We start from the raw sequence: 25,922 nt of genomic DNA, 5'->3' as shown, positions 1-25,922 counted from the left end.
TAGAAGAATGGATCAAATCGTAATCCTCGATAAATAATTTATAATTTATGTGTTTAATTTTATTTTGTTATTTTTAAAAATTTATTATATTAAGATATATTTAGTATATATTATATTTAAATATTTATTTTTTATTTATATTTTATTTAATAATTATTTATTAAATTTTTATATTATTATATTAGTTATACGAAGTTATATAAATATATTTTTTATAAATATTGTTTTTTTAATCAAATGCAAATAATGAGTATAAAATGAGTATGCAAATATTTAGAGGATGCAAGTATAAAGATTAATGTTCATATTCACGTGAGTATGAATATGTGTATTTTTTTAAGACATGAATACAGAGATAAATACTATAATACCCTACCTATATCTTACCTTTTGCCACCCCTAACCTTTTTTAATCTATAAATGTCATTATTTTTTTATAATAAGTTTTCTGAATTAGGATAAGCATATTTTTAAAAACTAATTTCTAAAATGATTAATAAGTTTCAAAAATAAATTCTAAAATTAAGATTATACACTTTTGAAAATTAATTTTTAGAATTAAGTTTTTTACTTGTAGAAATTAAATTTCAAAATTATTAATCATTTCAAAAGATAAGTTTTTAAAATTAGGATTCTACACTTTTATAAATTATTAAGTATTTCTAAAAATAAATTTTTAAAATTAAAATTCTACAATTTTAAAAATTAATTTCAAAATTCAATTTTTGCACTTCTAATAATTAATTTACAAAATTATTAATTATTTTAATAAATTCTAAAATTAAGACCTAGGGATAGGCCCACTAGTTTATTGATAAGTCTTAAAACAATTTTTTGGATCAGGTTAGACTTTCAAGCAAGCCAAGTTAAACCTAGAAGGTGAAAAAGACCATAAGACCTAGAATAAATATCAGTTGACGAAAAAAAGTCCTAGAATAAACTAATGGGAATTTGTTGATTATAGAATTTGAGAAGTCTAATTTGTACCCAGGTATTGGAAATCACCTGTTAATGAGGGTTACGAGGGAATAAATTGATCTTAGAAACTGTTTTTTTCATACTTAATCATCAATTGAATGATCTTTTCCCTTTATGTTGTGTGGGTTTAAATTTTGGAGGGTTTGAACTGTTGAAGCAACTTATTGTGGTATTCTGTTTACATGATTCAGTTCTAGCTATTTGCTTCCAAAGCTTCAGTTCAATGGCAAAGGAACAAACGGTTCTCGTGAAAGATGTTATTTTGAATCTGCAACTATCACTCCTTCAAGGCATCGAAAATGAAGACCAGTTGTTTGCCGCAGGATCTTTGATGACAAAGAGTGAATATGAAGATGTCGTAACCGAACGATCCATCACCAATACGTGTGGTTATCCACTGTGCCGCAATTCTTTGCCATCTGAATACCCACGCAAGGCTAGATTTCGGATTTCAATGAGGGAGCACAAGATCTATAACCTTCAAGAGACATACAAGTTTTGTTCTTCCGCTTGTGTTGTTAACAGCAAAAATTTTGCTGCGACCTTTCAATCTGAGAGATGTTTGGCTTTAGACCCTAAGAAACTGAACAATGTTCTTAGGTTATTTGGGAATTTGAATCTCGATACGGTTCAGAATTTGGGAAAGGATGGAGATTTAGGTTTGTTTGACTTGAAAATTCAGGAGAAAACAGAGACAAATACTGGGGAGGTGTCTTTGGAGCAGTGGATTGGACCTTCAAATGCAATTGAGGGTTATGTGCCAAAACAAAGAGGGCATGATTCTAAAGGTTCTCAGAAAAATATTAAAAAAGGTGAGAATTTTATGGCGTTGTAGGTGATTGTGAGAAACCCTAGATAATTAGATTGGATAACCTTTTGCTGTTTCTTGCTCAAGAGAGTCCTGTTTATTTATTATCACCTTCAAGTTTGGTCAATGTGTGATTATGATGACTCTGAAGTTGAGAACCTAATTTCTGAGAAATGGAATGTATTATTACTGATTGTTATCTGTTTTCAGTTTTCACTTTCCAACACAGTGAGCTTTGTTTGCGTGTTGTTACAGGGTCCAGAGCTAGTCATAGCAAGTTGAATGGTGACAATAATTTAGTTAACAATGAGATGGACTTCATGAGTTCTATAATTATGCACAATGAGTATAGTGTTTCAAAAGTCTCACCAGGTCAAACAGATACAACTTCTGATCATCAAATTACACAAATTGCCGTAGTTGAGCAGCCAGAAAAGGTTGGCAGGAAAGATGACGACAGCATCCAGGATCTGTCTTCCTCTTTTAAGAGTGCTCTAAAGTTAAGTACCTCTGAAAGTGAGAATCAAGTAGCCAAATCATGTGAAGCTGTGCCCAAATCCTCTCCTGATCGTGCAGTTAAAAAGAAAGACGTTCCTTCTGTCTCCATATCAGAGAAACAATGTGATGTAGAACAAAATGATTCTGCTAGGAAATCAATACAATATATAGGGGAAACAAGTAGAGTTACTGCTAGTGATGATACTTTCACTTCCAATTTAGATCCTGCCAATGTTGAAGAGAAATTCCAAGTAGAAAAAGAAACTGGATCATGCCAGATTAAACCCAAATCTTCCCTGAAATCTACTGGTGGAAAGAAATTTAGACGCTCTGTTACTTGGGCAGATGAGAAAATCAACAGCTCTGGGAGTAAAGATCTTTGTCAGATTAAAGAATTTGGAGATATTATAGGAGAACCTGACTCAGTAGGCAATATGAATGTTGCTGATGATGAAGATATATTACGTTGTGCGTCAGCAGAAGCTTGTGCAGTTGCATTGAGCCAAGCATCAGAAGCAGTTACATCTGGAGACTCAGATGTCACAGACGCAGGTAATTCCTGTTTCTTTTATGAAGTTTCTGTTTAAATGTTAATTGTTTCCTAAAGGTTTTTTCGTCCATCAATGAATCTTGTGCAGTTTCTGAAGCTGGAATCATTATATTGCCACGTCCACATGATGCTGTTGAGGGAGGTACTACGGAGGATGCTGATCTACTAGAAACAGATTCAGTTACTCTTAAATGGCCAAGAAAGCCTGGAATTTCTGATGTTGATTTGTTTGAATCTGAAGACACGTGGTTTGATGCTCCACCAGAGGGTTTTAGTTTGACTGTAAGTCTAGTGAAAAGTTTGAGACAATCAAAGCTGTTCTAGTTATTTAGTTTTCATGGTATACTCTATGACATACCTCATTTATTTCTTTTGTGTAACTTTCTCAGTTGTCACCTTTTGCAACTATGTGGAATGCCCTCTTTCAATGGATAACATCATCTTCTTTAGCATACATATATGGGAGGGATGAAAGTTTTCATGAAGAATATTTATCAGTTAATGGGAGAGAATATGCTTGCAAAATTGTCTTGACAGATGGTCGATCATCTGAAATAAAACAAACTTTAGCCAGTTGTCTTGCTCGAACCTTACCTGCACTTGTTGCTGAGCTCAGGCTGCCAATACCAATATCTACTTTGGAGCAAGGGATGGTAGGATTTTCAGATTTTAGGGTTATCTGTTTTGTTCTAGTCTATTTGGTATTACAGTTTGTCTAACATTGGGTCATTACAGATTTATTATAATCTCAGAGGCATGGCCTAGTTCATTTTTACTATATTAGTTGGGTCCTCTCTCTTATGTTCATGAGCCCTCACCAAACATGCACAATGTCATGCCCACAAAATAAGAAATCAACAAATTTTGATAAAAATTCAAAATTAATTTTTAAGCAGTGGAGAAGGCAAAATCATTTGTTTAAGCATGCATACTAACCTTTGTTTGAATAAGGATGGATCCTAGAGATATGAAGGCTTAGGCATTTGTAATTGCTTGAAATTAAAAATTACATCGAAGTTAAAATAATGAGTCTGATAGCCAATTACTACATGTAATTTAAAAAAGAAATTGCCTGGGAAGGGGTGGGGGGTGGGGTTGCTCACTGCTCACCCCCACTGGATTCATGCATCTGCTTAGTTCCTAATATTAGATTCCTTATGTGGTTTAATTCAAGGAAAATCTGCAATCATTGCTAGATAACAAGTTGCATTGGTCAAAGAACCTAAATGAACTAATAGTGAATGGTCATTGCTTGAAGCATATACAAATGATTCCTCCATGTTACATTGAGTTTGTATCTGCAATGCAGTAACTGCTTTAAATTATTCCTTATTATCTGAGAAGATGAAATATAATTTTAAGGATCAGTTTAAAAATTTGTGAAAGTAGGGAAGTCAGAAGTCTTGGCACAAGGGTTTCTAGTCATGGAATCAGCCTTTTGCATAGGCAAGGCTAGTGACTATACACCCCACATCTTGGGTCCAACCCTTCCCTGGTCCAGCATGTAGAGCACTATGCTGCTGTTTTTTTGTTGTTTAGAAATTTGAGTTCACGGTTTAAGAATGGTTGCAGATAGTTTTAAGATATAATCTTCATATCTGTATTAATTAAAGTCTTTAATATATCCAATTACTTCTTTCTGTATGGATGGGTTATACAGTAGTTCTCATGACTTTCTTTCTCGTAGGCATCCTTGCTGGAGACAATGTCATTTGTGGATGCACTTCCATCTTTCAGAACTAAACAATGGCACGTGGTTGTTCTTTTGTTCATTGATGCATTGTCCGTTTGTAGAATACCTGCTCTTATTGCACACATGACGGATAGGAGGGCCTTGTTTCACAAGGTGAGACCCATTATTCATATCAAACTGATTCATTTATATACTTGCTATGGAATGAATCTGTTTGATGTGCTTGAAGCACTACAATAATGGTGTTGGATTGTTTCAATGTCTGGGCAAAAAAAATTCAATCCCTTATTATGATGCTGATATTTTGGTTTTTGACTAAAATCACTGGGATTCATGTATCTGATTTCATCTAGTTGGATAAGGCTTGGTTATTGTTGTATTATGATTGGTGTACTTCATTTAACATCTAATATCTCCCTAATTTCATTTGCAAGAATTTTGGTTACTTTCATCTGTGTTTCCTTTATAAATGTTTTGTTGCCTATTTATTGGTTCCAATGGGAGCTTAATAATATAAATCCCTCATAGCTTAGCTACCTTGTGCTTATTTTGTTCTCCTTCAACAGCTTAAACTTGATAGCCACATTTTATGATTTGACAGTTCATCAATTGTGGTTCTACCTTGGGTGTGGACTTGAAATTCTGTTTTTCCTTCTAACAGCAGTCAGCAGTCTGTCTTGTAATGCTATGCTGATTTTAGGTTGAGGTCAGGTAGACCACAAACCGTGTACACGGATTGCCGTGGGCACAATTTATGGCATGTGTACATACGAGTGTGTTGGGGATGTAATCAATTTATTCATAGGAGATATGTATAAAACTAATCTGTTCTAAACCCTATATGACCACAACATGATCTGCTATAAGGCATAGCGGTTTTTTGGCTTACTGTGATATACTGCTATTAGTGATTGATATCACTGTTATGTGTGTGTTTGTTGGTGGGAAATCTACTGCACATAAATTTAGCTTTCTCGCTGGAATAGGGAGGTTAATGATATCTTATCATTTTATAGTTTTATCTCGTATGTCAGATTTTGATGTTATAATTCTCACTATACTTTTAAAAATGTTAACCATTGTTCTGGTGTTGATTGGTGAAGCAGGTTTTGAATGGTTCCCAGTTGGGCATGGAAGAGTATGATGTTTTGAAAGATCTCATAGTACCACTTGGCCGAGCACCTCATTTCTCTGCTCAAAGTGGGGCATGACAACATGTAACTTCTGTCATGATGGGCTAAATGTTCGGACTTCATCAATCATCTCCAGGCCTTTTTAATGATGAGTGCAATATTTTTTTTTCTTTTCATTTTTTGGAAAAATTACCTTTCAAGCAGTGGAGTGCTGGGTAAATCTGTATAAAACATCAAACAAAAGATGCATTGACAATTACACCTGGGCCCCAAGCAACAGTATAACCAGATTTCTATATGCTCTAGTGCTAGCTAGTGGAAGTGATGAATGCAAAATTGATATCTAATGGATAATATTCTGAAATATTGTCTTCGACTTAAAGCGCAGTTTGAATTTTTCTATGCCTTGCAGTTTGTAGAATGTTCTGATAATGTCTCTGATTTTCTTCTTTGATACATGTCAGGCTGGCAAATAGAGAACAAATATCTTCACAACTATATGAAAAACTAACAAATTCCAAACTTCCTTTGCTGATGGAATGTCTGTTTTTTATTTTATTTTTTATTTCAGCAATATGCTTTTGGAAAAAAATAATTGGCTAGTCTTTGATGACTATTGACATCATTTTATTTGTACGGCATTAAAACGATAGCAATTGAAGCGTGGAAATGCTTGCCTTGAACATGGCTTGCTATTGAGATCTCAAATTGATTATATGGCCCAAATAGAGTATATCAAGGTTTGGATAATCTCTACTTTGAGTTAATTTTAACGATGAGTTTGGCTTAATCCAAATTTAAGATGGTAAGAAGGTTTGTCATAGATTAAAATTAAACTTAAATTTGTGAATTATATCAAACAAATGTAATGGTTGAAGTAAAAATTATAAAGGTTAAGACAATTCTTATGTTATGAGCTAGCAAGAGTTTCATTTATGTAATGATTATCGCTTATCTTACAATTAACTTGGGAAGAAGATCATCTTGGTTTTTGCATGCTTTCCTTGATGATAAGCTCCGAAGGGCAACAGTCTTCTACATCTAGTGTTCCTTTAATCAGAGGGCAAAACACAAACAGTTTGCTAAATAGTGAATTAACAAGGCTCTCACTATTCATTACAAATGGCAACAGTTCAATATAACAAGCAACCTATCTTTAATTGCAATATATGTTTATGATGAACATGAAGCAAGCTCAATATTCACAACAGTAATGAAATAACCGGCAACATAGGATCCTAAGTTTACATAAATACTTTCTGTCTATACAAATCTACACTCCAACAGCAACCTCATATGAAACAATCTCAGGTGTTGATGAATTTAAGACCAGTGCACCTTTCTGAGCAAGATCATTTTCGGGTTCTAGCTCCATTATATTTTGATGTTCAGAATTGTTAACTGGTGGATCTTGGTATTCTTCATTGCTTCCGATACCTGCTTTTGCATCTTGGTTGTTTCCTGAGGCCTTACTTGTGGTAGACCTTACAGAATCCCTTTCAGTTTTCCTGATTGCATTTTCTTGAGACTGCAGCTTGGATTGTGTTTTTATGATTGGTTTCTTTGAAATCACATCTTTATAACCCTTTACCTTTGCCTTAGCTGAATCATTCTGCTGTTGCTTTGCCTGTGGGCTAGAACAAGATTTATCTTCTGAATTGTTCACAGCAGATACTTTGTGCCTTCCAAGCTTTGGGGATATTGGTCGTGTTGTAGGTATCTAATTGATAAACATACATCAGAATATATATTAAGAAAGAACACAAAAAAGAAAGTCCTATAATGAATTACTGAGGAAGAAAGAGTTGGCATAAGTAACATTTCAGCAACATGAACCAGCTGTTGCATTACCATGACAATCAGCTTCTATTACCATAAAAAATTTAGGAACTCCTTTCAAAATGCATTATCAGCTGTGGGAGCATGTGATTAGTTACCTTCTTCAATTCAACTTTTGGAGGAGGTTCCTTATAGAAACTTGGCATTGGAGTGGCTTTGAACGTCATTGTCTTCCTCAACTGCTTGATCTCTGCCTCCTGGTTTTCCTGACAGAAAATCAGAAGCAAAAAAAATGAAGAGAATAAGGTAAAAAAGTTGATAATCACATGGAACAGAATCTTGAATTAATTTAGTTGTTCACATTTATACCTTTGATTTCTCTTGCTGGTTAGTTTTCTCTGCTTCCTTTTCCTGAAATTTCTCTTCTAACTTTGAGAAAAACTGAGGGAAGAGGAGAAATCAGGATTAACATCTGACATATGCAATACTAATATCTATAGGCTGAAAGGTTTCAACAACTACCTCTTTTCTTTTTTCTGCTCGTTCTTCCAATCTGAAGGAAAATCCTGAGCCACTGCTCCGCCTATGAGGAGTAGGACTTCTAATTGCATAAATAAACAAAATTTCATGAATATTATAGCTAAACAAAAAGAAGAAATTATGATAGTTCATTCATCAATGAATGTCAGCACAGCATATTCAATTCCTAATAAGACTGATGGACAAGTAAGGACAACATTGTATGAGAGTAATAGTGCGCAAATCATACGATGTTGTAGAATGAGCATCATCATCCTCTTTATTTGATTTTTCAGTTTTTGCTGGGTTGGAAATCTTGTCAACAGGTCTGCAGTAGGGTAAAATATCATCAGGTGATTATCCATGCACCAGAAAAAGGTGGAGCAATCTCCTAAATATATAGTCTTCATTTCAGTTGAATTCACTTTAGAATGAAATATATTGATAAAGAACACTATAACTGAGACAAAGTATAATGATATAGTACATCTTGTAAGGTTAGGACTTACGTTGATGCCTCAGATTTGAGGCTCTTGGCAACTGCATTCGCTGAGGTAGAGCTTCCAAACTGGTAGATAGAATAAAACAGAAGTCATGAACATGGAGACCAATGAAAAGAAGCTATCAAAAAGTACACAAAGAAAGACACTCAGAAGAAAAAAAAAAAAACTCTCTTTACTGCAGAGCTTTTAATGCTAGTCACTGATGTCAAAGAAGTCCTTTGGTTAGAATTTCCAGGGTTTGTTTTTGCCTCCTTTGAGCTCAGTTCAGAGTTTGTCGACTTGCTTGAACGACGAATGGAAGCCTCAGCTCTAACACCATTTCCTTGAACATGCTTATTTTCTGTCTTCACAAGAGTCCCATTAATGCTTATCTTCATACCCTCTCCACCAGCTGATTTGGCTGGGAAAGAAAGGCTCTTGGAAAGGTTTGGCCTGTGTGTTTGAGATGAAGTTGTGGCCTTAAAATTGGTTTTGTCTTTGGTGGCGGATTTATTGTTCTTTGAAGCAACACCACCTTTACCACCAGGTTCCTAACCATGTTTATATGAATTAGTTAATATGGCCCATCATATATAAATGATCATTAATAGTTTAGTTTAAGCCAAATAATTCTGTACATAGTATAAGGTACCTTGGCACGTTTTGAGGTTTTACTTGCTGCAGATTTTAGCCTTTCAACTTCTCCAATAGGTTCAGATACTTCATTCTTGGTCTGGCTTTCTGCCTTAGAACCGTCGCCAACTTCTATATTTAAGTTCTCCTTAGTTGTTTCTCCAATAACATGTTTCTCATCCTCCATAGCAACTCCATTTTCAGATTCCATTGTGCTATAATATCACATAAAATAGCTTGAGGTTAAGGGTGATTAGTTTTTAAAAGAAGGCTTCTGAATCAAATAACTGAAGACAACAGACATGAATATAAAATCAAACACAATGTACAAAATTTTCTTAGTTTTAAGCCTTTCAGACTTCTAGGCAAATGCTAACTAAAATCTTCCTGTAACATAGATAGCTTAACCGCTGAAGTGCATGCTATGTCAAGTCTTTTTATGCCTGATTTTTTACACCAACAAATAGCATGTTGGGAATCATTGGGCAGAAGATGCAATATGACTTAGGATAGTTGATGAAATCAATAAAGAACTATAAAATCTCTCGTCCTCTTTTATGTGACTTCTCCACTTACTACCTTCATAACTAACACTCTAGAGAATAAACCGTATGTTTATGCCATTGCAAATTCAATACACATACTCTCAGATCATAGTTTTTATTCAAAACTCTAGATCCTTCCTAAACTTGAATTTGATACATCTTAAGCAAGCAGTTATCTGCAAATGAAAGCATATTTAAGGACAAATGTAAAAAGATCACGAGTAAACCATGTCCTCCGATTCATCTTAATGTGATTCACTGCAAAAATTTCCCATTTTCAAGTTCTCTATTAAGCAATACTTAAATTCTTTGCAATGATTGACATAAATCTAGATTCACATTCATCACCACCTCTTCCTTTAGCCCTCACAACGAATCATTGTTCTGAAACAAAAAGGATAAATAGAGTGGCTTCGATTAACATTCCACTGTTATTCTCTCTCGGACGGATACCCTCAAATCCTCCGATTCCAATACTACAGTTTCTCATTAAAAATATAAAAACGAACAACAAAGAATGACATTAGATCTTCATCCCCCGCAACAAGCTTTTCACAAAATTAACACAAACCCAGATAAGATGATCTTGATTTATATTAAAAACACACACAACCCAATAAAACAAGCCACGCAGAATCCAAATCAGAATGACAAAAAGACATGATTCATCTTGAAAACAAACATAAATGTTCCCACACAACTTCAAGATATCATATATGACACATATAATAACACTATAGTTACCTCTTAAACTTTTGGATTTTGAGTGAGGCCTGATTTATTAAAAGCACTAAACAAATCCAAAGACTGAATTATGCTAAAGATTGGTAGTGTAAGAAACAGAATAGAGTAGAATATGATGATCTATGGTGGTTTGGATTAGGAGCACTACAAGAAGTGGATTTTTAAGTGCTTGTGGGGTGTGTGTGTGATAGATGAAACTGAAAGGTGGAGTTGGTGACACTCAGGTTTTCATTGAAGATATGCAAGAGAGATTTGTGGAAAGAAAGCTCAAGTGGGACTAGCTTTCAATGAACTGGAATAGATAGATTAATAGGAACTGTCACAATGACTCTTCTACCACTCCCTAAGCATGTAACTGTCACAAATATCATTATTATTATTTTGGTGTCTCATGTTGTTCTTTTCACTGTCTCTGGCAATTGGCAAAGCATTATGAGGTGGGTGGAATCGAAATTTAAGAAACAGTACATTCAAGTTGTTTGTTTTATGATGATCACTGGGTTGCTGAGAAAAATGATAATTTGGATTATTATTATTATCATTATAAATTAACAATTTCTGTACGTGTTTATATGCTTGCAAGAACATATAATCAATGTGTTTAGTTAATTAGTCAAATATTCACCCGAAAGATTAATTAATCAATCATTGCATTTATATGATTGTATATAAATGATTTGTATAAATTCTTGAAATGCCACTGCCAGCAAAAATTGTTTAAAAGAATCTAGGAGAATAAAGAGAAAGACAAGGAGGTTACTAAAGTGTATCTTTGCATAATAGAAACAAAGGAAAAAAGAAATGGCACATTGGTCTGCTTTTATTATATATTGGAGAGATATTGGTAATAGACAAAGATGATTGACTAATAAATTATGGATTGATGAGATGATTTTGGCTTCTTAGGAATCGTGGAGAGAGATTTCTCCTTATATATCTCATCAATTATTTTTTGCTGTATATAACATTTAAATTTAATATATGACACCCTAACAATAATATATAATTAATCACAGTGAAAGAACTGACTTTAAATGAATTTTTATTTCAATGTAAATTAAAAATCTAAAACGTGGCAAACCACTCACGTACGTGTTTATAAGTTGTCTCTTTATTTTTTGAACAATTAAAAATTGTCTTCTTTTTAGCATATTTTTGAGATATATAATATCAACCAATAAAATCATATTCATTTTCTTCTTTTACTGAATCTACGTGGACTTTTTCATGTAGCTTTCGTTGAGTAGTGTATATTTAAAATATATGATAAAATATTTTTTACTAAGCCATTCCATTCAAGAAAATACAGGATGCAACATTTTAATATAAAGTATATGGTCTATTTATACACATATTTTCGGATTTATAATGAGGACAAATTTTGTTTTGAGAGTGCCCAAAAGGTTAACTGCACACAATCAAAATTTGTTACTTTCAAGTGAAGTAAAACGAACCTTTATGCATGTGGAACAAATTGCACAGTTAATTTTAAAGAAAAAACAAAAGTTACAACTCAATGGATTGAATTGGATATAATTTCAGAAATATATGTTATTATATTTTAGGAGGGTATGAAAATGAAATGAAGAAAGAGGAAGGAATGAAAGGCAACAATAGTCACTGTTTGAGAACATGGAAATGCAAGGACTGAGTGTAGGGGCCAGGGGCAGGGGTGTGTCAATTGTCATAACTCATATAAGCCAACATAGATAGATAGGTGCTTGTCCACAAATTTTTGTAAATGTAATTTTATCTCAATTTATTTTTAATTCTTTTAGAAATTACTATATTCAACTGTTTTGAAAATATATTTAAAAAAAAAACTCATTTATTCATTATTATAATTCTAAAAGTACCTTGACATCGTACTGTTTTATAGAAATACAAATAATTGAATTTTATATTTGAACATGTAAACTTGAGAGGATAATGTATACCTCTTTAAGTTGATGATTGTAATTTTTTTTACATGTTAAAGATTGAAAGATATTTATATTTTTTTTAAATAAATTACTAACTCTATTGTTTATTAATATAAATTAATGTTGATAATTATTTCACACATGAAAACGCATAAAATATCCTCTTAATTTGTAAAGCACCATAAAAATTATCTTAGATTTTTAGTAAACTCAATTTATTTGAAAAAATTATAAATGTGAAATCATGTAAAAAATATATATCAATAAAATATATAATATTTAATATATAGTATAAATAGATAAATAATATATTTATGTATATATCAAAGGAAGACACCTAAAATATTTATCCTCTAAAGTCAGGTTTATCTAAAAAAAAATAAAAAAAAATACATAAACATCGTTACCGTTTTAAATAGATTCATTATAAAAAAAAATTATTTATTAATAATTTAATATCAAAGTCATCATAAATTTATTTGATCAAAAGTTAAAATATTAATACAGACATAGTGAATTTATACTAACAGTATAATATATTGTATAAATAAGTATTTTTGTTGATATATATACTATTAATATATAAAACTTTAACATAATATATTATTTTTAGTATAAACTTTTAAAACTTATACCAATAAATAATTTTAAAAAAAAACTCTATTAATAAAATTTATTCCAGTATTTAGTATTTTTTAGTAAATGATAATTTTTTTTCTAGTAGATGTAAAAGTTTTTTACATTTCATTATATAACATCTGATGACTATTTTTATAGTTGATTTTCAATTGGAAACAACTTTAACAGTTCAAAAAATATTTTATAAATATTTATAATGAGAAATTATAAACACATTAAAAATCAAGAGGCATGAAATCCTTGTGATCTATAAAAGTCTCTCATTTACATACATTTATTATCATTTTCATATTTTTTGTTGTGGGGTACAATAATTTTCGTATTTAATAATGACATAAAAATTATGTTCATTTTTGGGTTCGGATGACGTGGCAAGACCATACAACGTGACTGGTTTCACGTTAGGCGAAGCACCACCTCATCACCTGGTGCCAACCACGCCTGAGCTGTAATTAGTCGATGATCGAACGGTTACTGTGATCTGCAGCGAAAATCTGCACCGTCCATATGAGTCCAAAACCCAAATCGTTCTTCACGTTTCGGTGGGCCCATGTTAACCCGTTTGTGACCCCACCACGCATGAGGAAGATAGCGAAAGGTATCAGAGAAAAAAATTGTGTTTCTCATTATTATTATTATTATTATTATTCGTTTATTAGAGTGTGCATGATTGGTTTATGAATTATTGTATTTTTTTTGGATGATAAACAAATTGAGAGGGATGACAAACTATTCCACTTCAACATCGGCAAGTATTAGAAATTTGATTAAATTTAAATTTAATATTTTTATATTTAACTTTTTAATATATGCTTAAGGATATATGATAAAAATTTGTGTATATAAAAATTACTATTTATTATTTTTTCATTGTGACACACATTAAAGAATATATTTTTATTTTACACAATTTTAAATTTTATATAATAATATAACATCCAGCGTTTTTTTCATTATATATTTTTCTAATTTATATATATAATTATATAAATTAAGGGAGATTAAAATTGTATATTTTAGTGTAATTACTAAATAAATATCACTATATGATTATATATAGATGTTATGGAGCTTAGCTTGTCATGTGTATGTTTTGACTAAATGAAATTTTTGTTTTCAAAATTTTTTCTTTATTAAAACACACATACCCAACTCGTTAGCTTATGAATAGTTTTTTTTTTTTTTTTAAAGAATTGTGTTTTTTATTAGTTGTTTGCCATTTGTTTTTGTCATATTTATATTAATAATTTGATTTGGATTTTGTGGATGGTACGTTGCATTGCATAACAATGCTGGCTGGTCTGTGTTTCTTCGAAGTGAAAGTTTCATGGGAGAGCGTGAGTTCCACGCGCAGACATCCCTATACGGTTTGCATGGCTCAGCGAGTGTGGGTGGACCACACCGTTCCACACTCTCTGTAACACCCACACATGCCATTGAACACGTCACTGATGTTTCTTCACTCTTGACAATGGAATGTCACACAATTATTTGATCATGTGTAATCGTATTTTTACAATTCTATTATTCTTATTGTTGTCCTTAATTTTATTTTGTTTAGGATATTTGTGTTTTTCTATTATTCTATTTTTAAAAAAAACCATAATGCGAAATATTTATCGCTGATTGACCAATTTATATATGGAATAGTTTGTAAATAATTTATGAAAATAATTTCTTGTTTTTATAAATTTTTTAGGTGTTGATTAATAGAATGAATTGAAATTTTATAGTTTATAGTTGATAAGTTAGTTGAAGGTTTGTGAGTGTAATGGGTTGAATTAGAGTTATTTTAGTAAAATTAGTTGAAATATGCTAATGGTTAAAATGGAAGAGTTAAAATTATTTTGTGTGAATATAAATTATTTAAAATATTACGAATAGAAATAAAAATATTGATATTTTAATAAATTAAGTATTATTTAATGTAACTTTTCATAAATTATCTTTCAAAAGTTCCACTTTTTAAAAATTTTTGTTCATCAAATAGATTTGTTAGATTATTAAAATACAATTTGCAAGTTTATGTGTTAAATTATTTATTATTCAAAATCATTTAGTTTTGTTCTTCTCAAACATGATTTTCATACTTTGTAAAATCCTTTAAATATTATCGGTTGTTGATTAAGTATTTTACTTTTGAGCTTTTATCTTCTAGTTTCATTATAAATCTTCAAAAATTTAGATGAAAAGAAAATTAAAAATTTTAAGTAGAAGAACATAGATAAAGCCATAAAGGTTAAATTTGTACAATTTTAAAAATAGAGGGATTAATCAGCTCAAGAAAATTGAGAGACTAAAATCATATAAAATATAAGCTAAAAAAACTAAGTGTAACTAAATCTAATTTTTATGATTAAATTTATAGTATTGAATTTTATTTTAAAAAATGATCAAATAAGTAATTAATTAAATTATGCAACTAAACACACGCTTAAATTTAATTTTAATTCCTGATGCAAGGGAATCACTCAAACTAACAACATAGATTCTTAGGAATAATATATATCCATTCTTATTAAAGAAATATTAGAATTATTGAAAAGAAAAACTGAAATATCCAGAAAAGAAAAAAAAAACTCATAAGATCTTATTTAATTAGTTTAATCAACAAAATTTATGATTTAAACAAAGCAAACAAGACAATATAATTAAAATTATTTAGACCCAAAGCCTATTTTACATTATTTAGAACCTGATTTTGAGCAATGTTATATATACGATTGAAGTTAATATAATCCCCAAGGTCTCCTATTCTTTTTTTATAGTAGAAGCTATCCCTTCCATTAATTCTATTTTTGTCTGATTAAATTGGCAATTGACGTACATTTCTATTAAAATAAATTACAATAAAAATGTCATATACTAATAATTTAATATTACATTAATATTTATTTTTATAATTTTGGTTTAATAAAATTTAAACTATTAATGTTAATATCATGAGTCAATAAAATAACATAATTGTATTATATTAACAAATAATTTTCTTATATAAATTATTGATGCATGTTAGAATGTCAGAAATTAGTATAATATACAATATAAATTTTAAGCCAAAATATATATTTAATCTGTATAGTTAATATTCGTTTATAAATCAGTTATTGCATTTTAAAAAATTAAATTTAGGTTTTAATAAATATTTTATAATATTTTACTTTTTACTATTATAATAACATTAAAAAATTAATAAGAATGAACATAAATTTTTACTAATAGTAAAATACTTATATAAATATCAAAATATAAAATTTTGGAAGTATAAAAATTAATTTATAAATAAATATTAATAATAAAAAAATTATATATATAAACCTGTTTTTATTAAATAAAATTCAATTGGAAGAACTTTACTATCTTAGTCGACAATATTTGTAAGTTAATAACACTATTATTATGTTTCTTTTTTTAGTGAAAGTCAGGTACAAGATTTAAACTTGTAAAATATTAGACACATATAATGCTTGAATCAACTGCCTATTGATAAATCAAAATACTTAGCGAAAATAAGTTTACATAATTTTTGAGTAAACCACAGAAACTTGCCAACTGTGACCCAAAAAGAAATTTAATAACAATGGTTTTCTTAAGGCTGTCGAGTGGGCCACAATAAAATACGCAATAAAACAGTAACATATCACTTTATTTTGCCAAATAATGCTAATAATTACACAGTTTAATTCAATTTATATTCATGACGTTGAGTTCTTCATTACTTATGTATATTAATAGTTCTTTGGGGGTCGAATCGTATTATATTCAACTTTTTTAGATTATTTAATGCGCGTTATGAATGTTGATTTTCGTGGTATCGTGCTTAAGGTTTGTGTTGTTTGTGACAACCATTCCTATTTTATTCTATTATATATTTTTAGTATAAACTACTTTTTGTAATCTTTTTTGTCCTTTCCTCCGTTAAAAGTGTTACTTTTATTTTACAGAGTTTCTTAAAAGTATTTTGAAAAGGAAAAGAAAAACAGTATATTAATATGAATAGATTATTTGTTCGGTGAGTTTTGTTTTCTTGAAGTTAGTAGTCATAACAATGAAAAAAATATTTAACCTGTAATGTTTTTTGAAAGATCAAACGTTTGGCTTCGCAGTGTTTTTCATAGGCGTCCACGCTTTCTTCAAAGGTTAGAATAACCCTTTCAATTTTTTCTTTCTTGACATTCTAATAAGTGATCCTTCTCATCATGCAAATCACATACCTCCTAAATAAATTTACAAGACACCGGTGTTTTATAATACAACGTTGAATAGTATAGTTAAACACACTACCTAGAGAAAGAATGAAAGAAAATGAAATAAAAATGACATTGCGTGGAAGAGAGATGTTATAATAATTATATTTATTATTTAAAAAAAGTAAATTCTATTTTGCTCTGAAAATTAAGTATATGACAGTTAATTTTAATAATAGAGTTAGTAATCTATTTAAAAATATATATAAATATTTTAGAAAGATTATTCTATGTCCTCAAAGTTAGAAATGCCGTAGTAAATACTTAAAAAAAAAAGAATATTTAAGTACATTTTTAGTATTTGAAAAAATGGATTAATGAGGTAAATTCTCATTAATTGTGATTGCAATACGAAATTGGAAGTTGGGCAAGTGATGGATGATACTCACCGATCAATTAAATCTTTAAAGGCAAAATTGAGGCATCAACAAAATATTACTCCTAATCGGTTGATTAGATACCCCACTTAATTAAAGAGTTTGTGTGCAAATAGAATCAACCCATGTCTTTGAATAATCTAAAAGGGGATATTATGTTATCTCTCAAGTTTCCTGTAAAATCATATTCACACATTTGGTAAATGGTGATATCCACTGCCTTTCATGATTATATTAACTTCATATAATGCACGCATTCTCAAAAATAAAAATAATAATGCAGGAAAGACCTGCAATAAAAATAATTCTAGTAATAGCAAATTATTTGTAGTATGATATCTTCTCAAATACTTTTTTTTCCAAAAGCACAAAAAAAAACTAGGCTAAAAAGGGTTCCTCTCTACTTTATTATTTAAAGATTATTGGAATTTTCTGTTATAAGAAAATATAAATTCAATATACTTTTTTTTTTATAGTTCTTTGCAACCCGAATCCCCTTGTTTATTAGGTAGACAAGCATGGAAATGGAGTAAGATAAACTAGACATTTTTTTCAAGAATGACTATTTTAATTTTTAACCTAATTTTCTACTAAAACAATACTGAAAATTGAAGCCTATTTAAACATTTTAATTTGTATACTAAATTAATTTGAATATGCAACCAGAGCAATTTAGATTCGTTGAAGATTACATTTATTAATTAACTTAGTGAACTTAGTTCATCAATTGACTGAGTTAAACTATAACTTAAAATTGAAATTGACATAAGTTTAAGACAAGTATATATTTTTCTTTTACTCGCGATCGTACACACGAGTTGAATTAATCATATAATTTGTAAAATTGAAAGGAATTGAATTACAGTTGAAAAAATATTCCATATAAAATTCATGTCAAATTAATAACCCTGTTACTTAAAATAGACCAACAGGACTAACTTAAAATTAATAATATCTGAAATAGTTAGAATATTTTATCAACATAGTATTATGTTATTTACAAAATTAATATAAGAAAGTTAGAACTTCGAGTTTAAAAGAATTTTTTTTAAAAATACAAGTAGAAATAATAATGAGTAGAGTTCTGTACTTCCCGGTACCTGAATTTTTATATCCGCTTTTATTATCTGTACTTTAGTTCATTAAAATATTTTATTTTATTTTATTTTTTATAAACTAATAAAAATGCTAATTGAAAATACATTAAATATAGTACAGAATTATTATAAACACAAAAGCATAAATACAATGAGAACTTCTAATGTTAAGGTATCAAAGTTAAATTTTGTAATTTACAATACTATTTATCAAAATTTTTAAAAAAAATAAAAAATATAATGGTAAAAAAAGAATCAAAATTTAGACTTAGGGTAAAAACAGAAAATGGTGTTGGTTAAGAAAGAAATTATAATAAATATAAAAATTAATGTACTTATATCCAAGGTTTAGAGTAAAACATAAAATAATACCATGATAAAAAAAATTAAATTTATTATTTCATATAATTATTTTAATTTTATTTATTTGTTATAAAAATATTTAATGATAAAAAATATAAAATATGAGCAAATAAATATAGATACTATATTTTACTTGTATTTATAGTCATATCTGTATAATTTTTAAATATTCATATTTATAAAGTGAGTAACTATTGTATAGATGGGACAAAATTTTCTTACATTAGTTTAAATTTAAAAATTCTTACACTCAATTTGAATATTTTATTTAACTTATATTTAATGGGTCATAATTTATTAATTTACTGATTGTTAAATATAAATTAAATAAAAGACTCAGATCAAATGTAAATTTTTTACACTAGTATGAGAAATTTAAAAATTTAAATAAAATTTTTTAATTTTTTTCATATTAGTGTAAATTTAAAAAAATTTATACTTGATTTAACTTTTTCATTTAACTTACCTTTAACAAATTATAATTTATTATTTAATTTTTATTATACATAAATTAAATAAAAGATTGAGAATGTAATAATTTTTAAATTTCCATAAAGATACACAAGCTTATCTTTCATTTAAACATATCTCAATAATGAAAAAGACCAATTCACAATTTCTTGACAGGGTCCATTTGGCATACTTTCTCCTCTACCATGTCGAGACATTAATTGTGTTCATAATTGGTTGAGCGCTCAAAAATTCATTTGATCTATGTGAACAAATTGATGGAGTTGATACTATTATATAAAAAGAATATATACTATTAATACACCATGTTATTATAAAAATACATTTTATTATTATTAATTTAGATTTAAAATATTTACACTAATAATTTAATTTTATTAAAAAATCATTAAAAAAGGCTAACCAAATAAAAATTTGTTAGTAAATAGATTTTGGAGCGCTATTATTTGAATCCATTTAATTTGTTCATCAACGGAGCTTGCTAATGATAATATTAATTTTTTTTAGTGCTTAATATTGTTAAAATATTTATATTGATTAAGAATATAGCTATAATATTTGTCTTTATTAGTGTTGAATAAGCTAATTCTTAGAAGTGAATTATTCTCAATTTTCTTATCTATAGGAAATTATAATCATTAATTAATTATTGCAATTTTAATACAAAATTATAGAACCTACTAGTTATAGAGTTAATCAACCCCTAATTTAAACTCAATTAATTAGTGTCTGCCTTTACTTAATGCAATCCAGTGATGGTGTTCAAGAAAATGACATTATACAAATCCAAAAAGAAGACAACGATAATTTAGATGGCAACATGTAGCTTTACAGAACCTAATAGTTTAGCCCCCAAATGGATTATATTCATTACAATTCAATGTTTGTTCCATTGTCCTCATCATAAGGTTTTCTGGAATCATTTTATGTAAAATCCTCCTCCATGTTTTTTTAAGGTAATGCAGCCACTCTGTGTTTTCACTTGATATATACCATGATATACAGTTACAATACATTGTTAGAGCATAATCTAATAATATAAGATATTAGATTATGTGTCTTTGTTCATTCATATTTAATATAGCAGTGAACTGATTTTAAAATAATTTTTTATGTCCATACATTACCAATTTTTAGTATTCATTCTGAACTGATTATTTAAATAAACTTTCAACTACGTTGAAACTAAAGATTTTTCTAAAATATTAAAGAGATTTCTTTATTTGAATTTCACATTCAATCCAAAATTTTAAGGGATTGTTTAGAAATAAAGGTTTTGAAATGAATGACAAAATATTTTTTTTTATTTTAAATAAATATATTTAAAATTAATATTTTTTAAATAAAAGATATAAATTGATATAAAAACATGTATGATAAGCTATCTGCATATTATATTTTTCATTGTGTAGTATTTTTCAAGTATACAAGAGTTTACTGGTAATTTAATTAGAATCAGAACTCTTTGTCAGGAACAAAATCCAGACAGTGATATTTCTTAGATTAGGGAATAGTCATCATAGCACTTTGAACCCCAAATGTACTGTAAAGCATGACAAATACCCATTGAAAAGTGCTCTTTACCAACTCTATAGTCAAGTCACTATTTCATGTTAAACATGAATTATTTTACACTCCATGAAGATGGATGGAGTTCTCAAATATATAAATGTTGATCCAATGGTACTTAAGATATTACATTTTCATAGGAACTTAAAAGAATTTACCCTGTTGCCAAAATAATGTTTTTATCCATAATGTACATAACATTGCAAAATCCATGAAGCTTACCTATCAACATTTTTACCGAAAATGAAGCCATTTAAATTCTTCAAGAGAAACCAATTAAGTTCAACACAGATAGGAGAAAATGCTAAGTTACTATAGTAAAACAAGAGAAACTCATTAACTACTATATTTTTTTTATTAGCATACTGGTAGTGCCTCCCTAAAACCAATTCTAAAACTAGTGCTACCCTTTCGACCCCTCTTACCCAAATCAGCATTGCCTCTTTGCATCATAGCCACAAATTCATTGTAGTCTATTCGTCCATCCTGAGAGTGACAAAGTCATCATAAGATAAATGGAAATTAGAATTTCACCATAGCATAAAATTATTTTCATATCAATCTAAAAAATTGTATTAGCCACCTAGCACTTTCCATGAAAATTCAAAATCATGTACTCTACACAGCTGAGAAAAACATGGTGAAGATGTTAATTTACTTCTCATTCTAATTGTAGCAGTCCAGAATTATGTGATCAATATATTGAGGAAAACCAGAACAGAATCAATTTATATACGAAAATAGTGTTTGAACAACTAAAAAGTTGTCCCCTTTACTTATTTAATATTTTTTTTTAGAATGCATGTATACTAAAAAGATAAAAAAAAGTGAGAGATAAAAATAATTATACATAGTATTACATACAGTATTGATTTTCAGTTGTTAATATAAAAAAACTTTTAATTAAATATATATACTCACATTATCCTGATCAGCTTCTCGGATCATTTCCTCCAAGCGGACATCTCCAATGCCAAATTCTTCACATGCTTGCTGAAGCTCATCTTGAGTAATGTAGCCACTTCCATCTTTATCAAAATATGAGAATGCTGCAACTAAATGATCTTCCCTGTCAACCTTGTTCAAATGCAATGTTGCAGCTATGAATTCTCCATAGTCAATTGTGCCACTATTATCAACATCTGCCTGCAATCCAAAACAAGATTGGTTAACTTTTTTTTTTCAATTATTATTTATTATCAATCTGTCATTATACTAAAAATGTCTCACTAGATGATACTAAAAAGTCAAAACACTTATTTTCAAGCTTAATTAATTAAAATAATGAAACAGTAAAAAAATAAATTGCTCTGGGTCCTGATGGCATAAAAAAATTGTTACTCATCTGTAACCATGCCTGACATTTACTATAATATATGTATTAGAATAGCACGATCTGATCAATATATGAAAATAAGTGAGAAATGCAACACACTATTTGACAGTCTCTTCTTAATTAACACTATTGATATGTGAAATTCTATGCTAGCCCCACTAAATGGAAGAAAGGGAGAAAATGTTGATTTCATAAAGTTAAGGAAATAAAGATGATTCTGAAGTAATACTTACTGCTTTCATAAGGTCATAAATTTCGGATTCATTGAGATTAGCACCAAAATTTTTCAATCCAACCTTGAGTTCTTCAAAAGTAATTTGACCACTATTGTCTGTGTCTATCATCTTAAACATTTCTTTCAATCCTGCAATTTCTTCTTCAGAGAGATTCTCTGCAATAACCTGCAGAGAACCACAGAGAAAATTTAAAAGAGCAAAATTTGACAATCTACGAAGAAAATTTCCAACATCGAGCACTGAAACTTATTATAATAAATCAGCTGACACAGACAACTTTGCGAATAAAAGAAAAAATAGCACAACCTGTGGTTATCAATCCCTAAAGAGAGTAAAAGTTGATACTCTCCTGATACTGGATTATGTGATAGAATATAACTTACTCTAAGAGCCATTTTCTTGAGTTTGTTCATCGCAGAAAACTGCTTTAGGCGGCTCAAAACTGCAGAATCAAGAGGCTTGTCTGGAGCTGCTCCATCAACCTGAATCCAGGGGTGACCTGCAAAGAATCAACGCATAATTACTAACAATGTGGTAGAGAACGCCTTAAATTTAACAAAGTTATGATAATTTGTATTCACAAGTCACAATTCTGATAATTCAGTGCATAATCTTTCATCCAAAATAATTTAAGATCCCATCAAGGTGTTGGATAAGACTAAAACATTTAACATACTGAATTTTTATGAAAAACTGAATGAATAACTTTTCTAAAATATTTCCATTTTAAGTGATTCAATTTTGTAAAAGAAAACTTTTAGCATTTAACAAAATAAATAACGCAATGCTGAAGAAGAAAATATATAATATATGATCACATGCCAAGTGTGGCAAGATAATGAGTTGTATGTTGCCTAATAACTTCTCTTTCACTGGCATTTCAGTTGGATCACATTATTGAAACTTACGAAGAACATCATAAGCTGTTATCCGTTTACTAGGATCTCTAACAAGCATCTTCCTAACCAAGTCTTTTGCACTTTCAGATATACTAGGCCAAGGTTCTGATGAGAAATCAAGCTCATGATGCAAAATTGCCTCAAATATCTCGTGTTCCGATTCTGTTATCAAATAACTAAATAAATGTCAAAATATTTAGAACTAGGAAACTTTTGAAGGAAATATAAACAAACCAAAATGGTGGAATCATAATGTGCTAGTAGGGTTATGAACTCTTACCACCCCAAAATGGAGGCACCCCACTTAAGAGAATGAATATGATAACACCAGCACTCCACACATCTGATTCTGGGCCATAACGTTTGCGTAGAACTTCAGGTGCAACATAATAAGGACTTCCTACCACATCACTGAAAATTTCACCTGAAAATGAGTGTTACTGTGTTAGTGACAAAAGTTTAAGCCTTAAGGCGATCATATAAGTAGAACAATGCTGAAAATTTTATGTTATGTCAAATGCATGATATTTAGTGAAGCATTAAGATAGCAGGAAGCAGAGAAAACAAAACCTCTTCATCTTAACCTACACACAAACTTCCACAAAAAGAGATTTTTTTTCTAATCCAAAAAGAGCGTTGTTCTTCGCATTTTAATATACTAATCTAACTTTGCTTAGCTAAATTGCACTTGGAACCTTGCCTAATTCTAGATTGAGCTCATTTCTCATTATTTCCCCTTCAGGAATGTTCTCCATGTTCAAAAGTACTTGTTTTATAAGTCAAATTCTCACATCAAATCATGTAGCTATATTGGTTTCAGTTTCTCTTTTTCCTTAAAAACATTCCAATCAATTAGATGTTACAGAAAAAATTATGATCCATACCATTAGTTAGCATATTATGCACAATAAGAAAAAGATTTCTCCACCCACAGAAAGCTATAGCAAATTAATTGCCAAAGCAAACGGGTGATAAAATCTGAACTAATCCCAATGGTAGGACACATGCACGCAAGCATTTGCCAAATCCGGGAGATTCTCTATATAGTTACACTTGGGTACTTTTTCAAAGAGGAATGTCCAAGTTCCACAAGGTACACCATTTAGAACAAATGGCCCAAAAAAAGATTTCATGTGGTTATATAGCAAACAACGGAAGATAGATGTTAATTATACAAAGGGAGGGAAAAAGAGGAACTTTTTCGACAAACCTGGTTTGAAAAAAGTAGAGAGTCCAAAATCTATTGCCTTAAGAGGAGAGTCTTCCTGCTGACTGACAAAGAGAAAATTCTCAGGCTTGAGATCCCTATGCATTACTCCGAGGGAGTGGCAAGACTCAATCACACCAACTATAGTCCTTGCAAGTTTAGCTGCTTTTCTTTCAGTGTAATGCCCTCTTTCCACAATCCTATCAAAAAGTTCACCACCTACACACAGTTCCATCACAACATGGACAGCAACACCATCCTCAAAAGCCTCTTTGATGGATATCACATTAACACTCCCTGCCAAGTGATGCATTATCTGAATCTCCCTCCTCACATCCTCCACATCCTCTTCTGTAAGTAACTTCCTCTTCAATATGGACTTGCAAGCATACTCTTTCCCAGTGGCCTTCTCCACACAAAGGAATGTGGTCCCAAATTGACCTTGTCCAAGCTTTGGTCCCAAGTTATAAAACTCCCTAAGGTTACCAGTTTTTCTTAGCAACACGGAATCTGCTTTGAGTCCTGCACTTGCAAGCCTCTTCACGTTGTGGGGCCTCTTTGGCTTTGTAGGGTCCTCCACCACGTGCCCTTTTGGTTCTGAATGTGGTTGCTTAGTCTCTTTGGGTTGACGTGATGCCGTCAGCTCCTCCTTGTCAATTTTCACTATCTGTGGAGGCTTGTTTTGAACATCTTCTGTTGCATTTTTGCTCTTTTTGCCACCTTTGTGTGCATTAGAAGCCTCTTTCTTATGTGACCACCAGAATGAACGTGGAAAAATTGACCCAGATGCTCCATCCTTGGAAGAATAGGTCCTCGATCCAATACAATTGTTTCCCATCTGACACTAGACACCACTTCTACTCCCAACCATCTATATAACAACAAACCAAAACCAAATCAAAATAAAACAACAAACTTAGAACCCCAAAAACCCAAAACACCAAATTTAACACTATTCTTTAGATAGTTTTTAATCAATATCAAAATTTTATCCTATTCATTTGTCAAAAGTTCATAACCAAAATACTTACTTTTATCGTACACGTTGCTGGAATAAAATTATAAATTTAACAGAAAATAATATAAAAACATTTTTTAAACTGCATCTAAATATTGTTCAAACACCCCAATTCATTTTTTTCCTTCAAATCAGAAAGAGAGAGAGAGAGATTAAGAAGAATGCATGCAATGTTTGTA

The 25,922-nt window shown here is 30.0% G+C and overlaps 3 protein-coding genes across 7 annotated transcripts; 1 reads left to right on the top strand and 2 right to left on the bottom strand.

Moving 5' to 3' along the window:
- Window positions 1-846: 846 nt before the first annotated feature.
- Window positions 847-6,294, top strand: LOC113872180 (putative RNA polymerase II subunit B1 CTD phosphatase RPAP2 homolog). Of its 3 annotated transcripts, XM_027509513.1 has the most exons (7): window positions 933-991; window positions 1,170-1,790; window positions 2,042-2,836; window positions 2,923-3,116; window positions 3,224-3,487; window positions 4,522-4,680; window positions 5,634-6,058. In XM_027509513.1, the coding sequence occupies exons 2-7, from the start codon at window positions 1,202-1,204 to the stop codon at window positions 5,736-5,738; spliced, it is 2,106 nt and encodes a 701-aa protein (XP_027365314.1). In that variant the 5' UTR covers window positions 933-991; window positions 1,170-1,201; the 3' UTR covers window positions 5,739-6,058. The 3 variants fall into 3 exon arrangements, with proteins under 3 accessions (XP_027365313.1, XP_027365314.1, XP_027365315.1); XM_027509512.1 differs by having other exon boundaries at window positions 847-1,790; window positions 5,634-6,294; XM_027509514.1 differs by lacking the exon at window positions 933-991 and having other exon boundaries at window positions 1,128-1,790; window positions 4,522-4,665; window positions 5,631-6,027.
- Window positions 6,295-6,744: 450 nt separating this feature from the next.
- LOC113872192 (protein WVD2-like 4) lies at window positions 6,745-10,666 on the bottom strand. 2 transcript variants are annotated; one of them, XM_027509533.1, is made up of 9 exons: window positions 10,363-10,666; window positions 9,093-9,288; window positions 8,638-8,991; window positions 8,468-8,526; window positions 8,209-8,286; window positions 7,962-8,040; window positions 7,809-7,880; window positions 7,598-7,705; window positions 6,745-7,380 (listed from the first exon to the last, which is right to left on the bottom strand). In XM_027509533.1, exons 2-9 carry the CDS (start codon window positions 9,282-9,284, stop codon window positions 6,934-6,936), a joined length of 1,389 nt encoding a protein of 462 aa, XP_027365334.1. In that variant the 5' UTR covers window positions 9,285-9,288; window positions 10,363-10,666; the 3' UTR covers window positions 6,745-6,933. The 2 variants fall into 2 exon arrangements, with proteins under 2 accessions (XP_027365334.1, XP_027365333.1); XM_027509532.1 differs by having other exon boundaries at window positions 6,767-7,380; window positions 7,962-8,047; window positions 8,210-8,286; window positions 10,363-10,611.
- A 10,688-nt stretch (window positions 10,667-21,354) lies between these two features.
- On the bottom strand, window positions 21,355-25,067 carry LOC113873730 (calcium-dependent protein kinase 10-like). 2 transcript variants are annotated; one of them, XM_027512014.1, is made up of 7 exons: window positions 24,729-25,067; window positions 23,802-23,942; window positions 23,528-23,680; window positions 23,003-23,118; window positions 22,617-22,784; window positions 21,969-22,193; window positions 21,355-21,533 (listed from the first exon to the last, which is right to left on the bottom strand). In XM_027512014.1, exons 1-7 carry the CDS (start codon window positions 25,036-25,038, stop codon window positions 21,405-21,407), a joined length of 1,242 nt encoding a protein of 413 aa, XP_027367815.1. In that variant the 5' UTR covers window positions 25,039-25,067; the 3' UTR covers window positions 21,355-21,404. The 2 variants fall into 2 exon arrangements, with proteins under 2 accessions (XP_027367815.1, XP_027367814.1); XM_027512013.1 differs by having other exon boundaries at window positions 23,799-23,942; window positions 24,729-25,047.
- Between the last annotated feature and the right edge of the window lie 855 nt (window positions 25,068-25,922).

This window comes from Abrus precatorius, unplaced genomic scaffold, assembly GCF_003935025.1.
Source record: "Abrus precatorius isolate BTA unplaced genomic scaffold, Abrus_2018 Scaffold7, whole genome shotgun sequence".
Lineage (NCBI taxonomy): Eukaryota > Viridiplantae > Streptophyta > Magnoliopsida > Fabales > Fabaceae > Abrus > Abrus precatorius.
The sequence above is the reverse complement of the archived record's forward strand: the minus strand, read 5'-3'. Positions and strand labels throughout refer to the sequence as shown.